An 8,206-nucleotide genomic window follows, 5' to 3' on the forward strand; every position below is an offset into this window, starting at 1 on the left:
ACATATTAACTTTTTGGAATACGATCTGTGGACAAAATGAAAATCGTCTGTAAAAAGAGAAAATATATAATACATTTTTAACTTAATATTTACTCAGGTAAAGCTAGGAAGTTACAGTCCTTTGCATTCTAAGACCCTATGGCCAAATTATTAATGAAAAGCAAATCCTTGTTGTAAAAGTTTTTAGTCTCCTTTCTGCCTGGTCTCAAAGAGGTCTTAGTAATTGATCCCAGAACGCAAGCGCATTAATATTTCATTCCCTAACGATATAAAAGTTAAGTGTACCTTAGTTTTACCAGACCACTGAGCTAACTAAGAAATAGGCCAATTTCTACATTTGTCTTATCTTTATTCTGACGTTTCGTAATATTACCTTTATTACATCTTCTGACAATCTGTCAATAAACATCATAAAATTATAAAACAATCTTAAATTTGTTAAAAAATCAAAACGCAGTAAAAAGACTAAAATTACAATTTCAAAAATATATTTAAAAGCTAGGACCGCCGACCAACTTTCAGTTCAGAGAGAGGAAGACTGAATGACACGAGAGAAAACAGGAAACACGTTAGCTAAGGTACAGCTGGATCGAAGAGATTTGGTAGATGATCATAGGGCAAACGCAAACCCCTCATGAACTACCCATTCTAGAGTCGTTGTTCATTAAGCAGCTAGTTCCCCAGTTGAATACCCAAACCACTTCGATCCAACTGTATCTTAGCTAACGTGTCTCCTGTTTTCTCTCGTGTCATTCAGTCTTCCTCTCTCTGAACTGAAAGTTGGTCAGCAGTCCTAGCTTTTAAATATATTTTGTAATTGTAATTTTAGTCTTTTTACTGCTTTTTGATTTTTAACAAATTTAAGATTGTTTTATAATTTTATGATGTTCATTGACAGATTCCCAGAAGATGTAATAAAGATAATACTACGAAACGTCGTAATAGAGATAAGACAAATGTAGAAATTGGCCTGTTTCTTAGTCAGCCTGTTAATTCATATCGCCCTTGGTCTTCATCTATCTGCACTTTGGTTGTGTGTGTATATATATATATATGGATGAGTATTATGTGTTTCCGTGTACTTCCCTTAAGGGTGTGGTGACCTTCCAAGTATCAACAATATTTGAGGGGGGTAGGTTGCTAGCCTTGTACCTTTTCAACCTCTGTTGCAGGTACCAGAGTCGCCTAACCACCAACAACTTAATGCATTGCTTAGGCCAACAGGCTATGAACCAAATGCGTACATTCGCTTGTTCTCGCCCAGCAATCGAATATGGGACCTCTTGCTTGGTAGTTGAGAATATTACTGAGGGCACCACAAGCCAATTTAATACCCAGTGATTTCAATACCATTTGATTAAGGATAATAATACCATCGAGTTTACATTGCAGTTTCTTAATCTCTCGAATGAGTTTCTTTGTACCCAAATTAAATAACAGCTGTCCAAAGTTCATCTACTTCATAATATTTTTGGCGTTCTCCTTACCATTTACTGAAAGGCGAATGAAACCACAGCTACGATTATGCTTTATTCGCCTTTCAGTAAATGGTAGAGAGAACTACCGAAACGTTAAGAAATAAATGGAATTTGGACACCTGTTACATAATTTACCTGCCGCTACAAAGAATGAGAACCTGCAATATAAACTCAATGACATCCAGACTGCCATTCTTTTTCATGAAGTTTGTTTGAAAGAGGATCTTCTTCCGGGATAATAATACCAAATTCTGAAGTTTCAATATTTCGTTTCCAGAAGATAAGAGTTAAAACTGAGAACTTTTTTTCTTATAGTATTAAATCTAGTCAGTTGGTCATCCAGGAGAAACTCATTACGTGTACTAATCTTGTATTTCCACAATGGTCTCGTGGATGAAGAATATAAGAACTCCCCACATGAAAATGAAAGATGCCAATGCTTTCGACTTTTATTGCAAAGTCATCTTCAGAGCACTCTGAAGATGACTTTGCAAATAAAAGCCGAAAGTATTGGTGTCTCATCCTTCTATTTTTATGCGAGGATTTCTTTTCTATACTAATCTCTTTGGGAGTTGCAAATTCGATTCACATTCCAGGTGATATCTTTTGTCAACAGGCGACTGTCGAGTGCAGTGTTTGAGGAACAAATCGTGCAGTGCTTCCTCTCTCCAGATAGTGGATGGGGTGTCAGTTTGTCGACTTACCTCAAACCATGCCAGGGCAACCACTTTCCAGAGACAGAAGGATGCTACTTATATCTTTAAAGCAGGTGGGATATATGAATGGTAATGATTAGGACTAGGTTTTCCTCGGGAAGTTTCGCCAAGGAAAGAAAAAACTGCTTTTATTTTAAAAGCCGTTGTAATTTAGAAAACGCATTTATGTTAAGGATGATATGAACTAGAATTAAATTATTCATAAATAACTATGAATGATAATGATTAGAACTAGATTTTCCTCGGCAAGCTTCGCCAAATAAAGAAAAACTGCTTTTATTTGAAAAGCAGTTGTAATTTAGAAAACGTATTCGTGTTAAGTATTAAGACAAGAATAAGGCAAGTTACAAAACTTTCCGCTATCATTTATGGACGTTTGGAAAGGAAGCAATTTAAAAATGAGAGTGACCTCACGAATAAGACAATTCTGCTAATTTCTCATGATTCAGTTCAAGGATAAGCAGAGAGGATTTATTTTCAAATATTTTCTTTTCCAAAGGTCTCTGAGATTAACTTGACTAACTTTAGTTTTAGAAAGATGAGAACCCAAGCCACCAAGATGGGTGAAATGAGAAATCTAGAGAGGGCGAGGGGCGGGGGGCTCCTCAGACTACAACAAAGTATGACATAAACACACGTTGAAAATTTATCGCACACACATCACCAACGGGCTTCATAGAAGTCAAAGACTTATTGGCAGTTCTAACCAGAGCTTCATACGATTATCCAGCATTTGCCAGAGGTTCCATCTCCTTGTTGCCTAACTTTGTTTGTGATACTTTTACTGTTGTGTGGGCATACCCTAATGCTTGGAATTTTGCAAGACTGGAGTTCTATTTATAAGTTCAGCTTTTACGTCTTTGAACCAGGTTTCAGACCTTCATGAATGCATAGTATCCACAGTTAAGCAAGGTTTTGGTGACTCCCAAGCCCCCAGTGTAACGGTTGCCGCCTGCACCAAATTGCTTAGTCTTGATTCAAGTTCCACCAATTGGTATATAAACTTTCGCTTTAATGCCTGCCTCGAACCAGCACGAATACATTTACTCTCATGGCAATGTGAAACATCTGATTTTTTTTTTCAGAGACTCCTCCGAATATCTTTTATGGCATAGGGACAGACAATCTATTCTACCATGTCCCGTCAAAAAGTCTGGGTTACAGTAGCGCTGTCAAATCTTGCCAGAAGATTCCTGGACACCGACTTGCAAAGTATGACACTGCAAGTGACAAGCAGAAAGAAGCAATGAGGATCATCCAAGATTATGTAGGCAGTATGTATGAGCAGACAACTTGTTTTGTAGGAATGTAATACCCAAGGTTCTGTTAACTTGCCTGAGTAATCTTTGATTCTGGATGATGACAAGTGAGAAGTTAGTTAACTAACTTTCAAACACATCCGCGCTTTTTCCATAGTAGTTATTTGGTGATATGAAAGTAAAAAGGCTGAAATCGAGTCTTATGGAGAATGATGTATTTAATAGAAAATAGCAACGGCTGAAAAGATTATAAAACAGACATAAAAAAAACCACACTACAATTTTATATAACTTATCGTTCCCGAAGTAAGCTTAATGATTCGTTTCTGTGACAAATATATGGCAGGAATATTTTGCATGAAGGGGAGTCCAATAAATATTTTGAAGGTACATTATTCTTGTGGAAAATGCCATTCTGTTATTGTAATATATTTTCGCATTCATGGAAGGCAATGTCTTTGGAAGTTGGGTTGGAAATACTAATACACTTTGCTGGTTTATAATAAGGTCTTTATAATAACCATTTTCCACCCTCACATGCACATGAATTCTAAGACCTGTTGCAAGTTTTGATATATTGAAGCCTGAGATGATGTCGTGAGGCATCTGTTGTACAGTGGGTCTCAATTATTTTTTTTTTTTTGCTTTGAGTGACATTTCCAATACTGACTTCTTTTAGTATGAAAATTTTTCCTTTTACACTTCTTGATAATGGCGGGTAGTTACACAGATTTTACCTCCCAACAGAGCAAGAAATGTGGGTTGATAACGGAGCAAACTTCACATATCTCAGTGGCGGAAAAATTGCCACAGGTGACGGTAAGATGTCTAGCTCTTATTTTTGCCAAGCAAACCCTCTGAACATCGCCTGGTGAAAATGTTTCTAAAATATTCCTAAAATGAAAAATGAAAAATGGAGAAGAGGAAGAAGCGATGACCGTCCTTTTGGATCGAGGAAATGGCGAACTCATTATTATTATTATTATTATTATTATTATTATTATTATTATTATTATTATTATTATTATTATTATTATTATCCTCTGATGCATGAAAAGGAACTATGGTGCTTTCATTATTATTATTATTATTATTTTTTGGCCTATCACAGTCATCCTATTCGACTGGGTGTTTTTTTTTTTTTTATAGTGTGGGGTTCCGGGTTACATCCTGCCTCCTTAGGTGCCCATCTCTTTTCTCACTATGCGCGCTGTTTCTAGTAACACACTTCTGCATGAGTCCTTGAGCTACTTCGGCATCTAGTTTTTCCAGATTCCTTTTCAGGGATCTTGGGATCGTGCCTAGTGTTCCTATGATTATGGGTACAATTTCCACTGGCATATCCCATATCCTTCTTATTTCGATTTTCAGGTCCTGATACTTATCAATTTTTTATCTTTCTTTCTCATATAATCTGGTGTCCCATGGTATTGCCACATCAGTGGGTGATATTTTCTTCTTGATTTTGTCAATCAACGTCGCGCCTGGTCTATTAGCACGTATCACCCTATCTGTTCTGATACCATAGTCTCAGAGGATCTTGGCCTGATCGTTTTCTATCACTCCTCAGGTTGGTGTTCATATCACTTATTATTGCAATCTAGCTGGTGTTTCTTGCACAGGCTCCAGTGGAGGGCTTTTGCTACTGAATCATGCCTCTTTTTGTACTGGTTCTGTGCAAGCGCCGGACATTCGCTTGCTATGTGGTTTATGGTCTCGTCTTTCATATTGCACTTCCTGCATATGGGTGAGATGTTATTTCCATCTATTGTTCTTTAGACATGCCTGGTTCTCAGGGCCTGATATTGTGCCGCTGTTAGCATTCATTCTGTTTCCTTCTAGAGTTCTCCCCTTTGTAGCCATTGACATGTTTCATCGCTGGCCAGTTCTTTAGTCTGTCTCATGTGCTGTCTGTGCACTGGTTTGTTGTGCCACCCCCTCTCTTCTGTTTTTCATTCTCCTGTTTCTGTACATTTCTGGGTCTTCGTCTACTTTTATCAGTCCATTTTCCCATGCACTCCTTAGCCACTCGTCTTCGCTGGTTTTCAGATACTGCCCCAGTCCTCGGCTCTCGATGTTGACGTAGTCCTCTATGCTTAGTAGCCCTCTCCCCCCTTCTTTTCGTGTTATGTATAGTCTGTGTGTATTTGCTGTTGGGGGTAGTGCTTTGCATATTGTCATGTGTTTCCTAGTTTTCTGGTCTATGTTGCGGAGTTAAGGCTTCGTCCACTTCACTATTCCTGCGCTGTATCTGATTACTGGTACTGCCCGTGTGTTATGGCTTTCGTCATGTTTCCGGCGTCGAGTTTTGACTTGAGTATCGCCTTAAGTCTCTGCATATAATCTTTCTTGATCGTGTCCTACATCTCTTGGTGTTATATATCCTCTCCTATTATTCCCAGGTATTTGTATCCTGTCTCATCTATGTGTTTGATGCTATTCCCATCTGGCAGCTTTATCCCTTCAGCCCTTGTTACTTTACTTTTTGTATGTTGACCAAGGCGCATTTTTCTATTCCAAACTTCATCCTGATGTTCCCAGATACAATCCTTACAGTCTGGATTAGGGTATCTATTTCCTTGATGCTCTTACCATACAGCTTGATGTCGTCCATAAACATAAGATGGTTAATTCTGTTGCTTCCTTTCTTGAGTTGGTACCCGGCATCCATCTTCTGCAGTACTTTTGTCATGGGAATCATAGCTGCTACGAAGAGTAGTGGAGACAGTGAGTCGCCTTGAAAGATCACTCTCCTGATGTTAACCTCTGCTAGTCTTATTCCAGAGCTTGTAAGTATTGTATTCCAATTGTGCATTGCATTTTTTAGGAAGCTGATGGTGTTTTCCTCTGCCCCATATATTTTCAGGCATTCTATTAGCCACGTGTGCGGTATCATGTCGAAGGCTTTCTTGTAGTCAATCCATGCCATGCTTAGGTTGGTTCTCCTTCTCTTACTATTCTTCATTACCATTTTGTCTATCAGGAGATGGTCTTTTGTGCCCCTACACTTCCTTCTGCAGCTTTTCTGTTGGTGGGGATGGTGTTTGTATCCTCTAGGTAGTTGTATAGCCTTTCACTATGATACCAGTTAGTAACTTCCACATTATTCTTAGGCAGGTGATAGCCCTGTAGTTACTAAGGATGTTCTCCCTGTGGTCATCCATTTGGGCGATTGGTGGTTTGTGATTCAGTGCTGGAGTTGTTCTGCTATTCGTGAGTGTAGAGCCCTGAAGTTTTTGAGCCAATATCCATGGACTTCATCGGGACCTGGGGCTTCCCAGTTGGGCATTTTCTGTATTATTATTATTACCTTAGCATCTGATACATGTAATAGCAACCATGATGTTTTCTTTAACATTCCTATTTTGCTTCTTCTTCTTCTTATTGTTATTATTAAGTTAGCCTGTTATACATGAAATTGGACGTTTTCGTTATCATTACTACTGGACAATTAAAATCCACAAATGTTGTGAGACTGTAATGCAATACAAAATAAGTACACAAATTGGACTTTTATTTCCCCACCAAGCAATCAGCGTTTTTGTATTATTGTAAGTATCATTAGTATTATTATTGTTGTTGTTTCAAATTCTAATATTAGTGGTAATGGAAAGAAGAATGATATTTACATTGATAGTGTTGTTTCTGTAAGTCCTTTGATAGTCCCAGTTAATGAAATTACCTCTCCTTCTTCTTCTTCTTCTTCTTATATACATTCACACACTCACATACACACACATATATAAACAGAAAATATATGCATATATATGTATGTACATATATGTGTGCATATACATACACACACATATATATACATATATATATATCCATATACTGTATGTATATATACAGTACATATATACCGGGTGTTTCGAAATTAGAGGGCGCCCCCACCCCTCCACAGAACAAATGGAAAGTTATGAAGTTTTCTGCTATAGCCTATCTCCAAGTACATTATTTTAAATTTCTATTAAGTTATTTTTCATTTTACATTTCTTGTATTTTCAGACTGAGTGATGCAGTTAGATACAGCCATGGCTAACAACTCGGAGGAAATCAGATGGATTGACCGAATCCGGGCTATAACCTTCAGAGAGGCTAGGGATGCTGGCGCATTCTTCATTTCACGTTCCTGGGTAGCTAAATACATTAAAAGAGATGAATCCTTTGTTAAAAGAAACTGGAACAAAAATCCATATGACTGTCATCGCGAAAAGAGTGAGAATCTTGGAAGGCCTGAAGTCCTTTCTCAGGAGTCAAAAGACATCATAGCTGAGGCAGTGGGTAGAGCAAGAAAGTCTTTACGTAAATTGGCGCTTGAACTAGAAACAAAAACGGGAAAGAAGAGAAGTTATAGTGCTGTACGAGTATATCGTGAGTTAAAAAAATCTGGTATCAAGCCATTTCATGTTATCAGCAAGCCCAATATCACTCAGCAACAGAGAGAATACCGTGCATGGTTTTGTGGTTCATTTCTTAAAGATTGGGATGAAGCTGACTTTCTCAATGTTGCCGTATCAGATGAATTCTTCATTTACACAGTCAGGAAGCCAAATCATAAAAATGACATCATTTGGGCTGCAAAGTTGGATGATATCAGTGATGACATGCGCCATTGCCAAGTTGTGAAATTTCCTGAATGTTTGGGAATTTTTCTGTTTCACAGCCAAACGGTTAACGTGGATCATCAAAGAAAAGGGACAGTGTCATGGAATGGCGAATACTTCAGAGAAACTGTGCTTAGTGGTGGAGT

General features: G+C 37.9%; 1 protein-coding gene across 1 annotated transcript in view; it reads left to right on the forward strand.

Annotated features, from left to right (window-relative positions):
- Positions 1-6,896, forward strand: part of LOC136847973 (uncharacterized) — a 10,185-nt gene extending 3,289 nt beyond the window's left edge. The window contains exons 3-5 of the mRNA XM_067119990.1: positions 2,095-2,247; positions 3,280-3,468; positions 4,201-6,896. Coding sequence (XP_066976091.1) covers positions 2,095-2,247; positions 3,280-3,468; positions 4,201-4,328 — 470 coding nt within the window. The 3' untranslated portion in view covers positions 4,329-6,896. The remainder of the gene's footprint in view (positions 1-2,094; positions 2,248-3,279; positions 3,469-4,200) is intronic.
- Positions 6,897-8,206: the final 1,310 nt, after the last annotated feature.

This window comes from Macrobrachium rosenbergii, chromosome 18 (genome assembly GCF_040412425.1).
Source record: "Macrobrachium rosenbergii isolate ZJJX-2024 chromosome 18, ASM4041242v1, whole genome shotgun sequence".
Taxonomy (NCBI): domain Eukaryota; kingdom Metazoa; phylum Arthropoda; class Malacostraca; order Decapoda; family Palaemonidae; genus Macrobrachium; species Macrobrachium rosenbergii.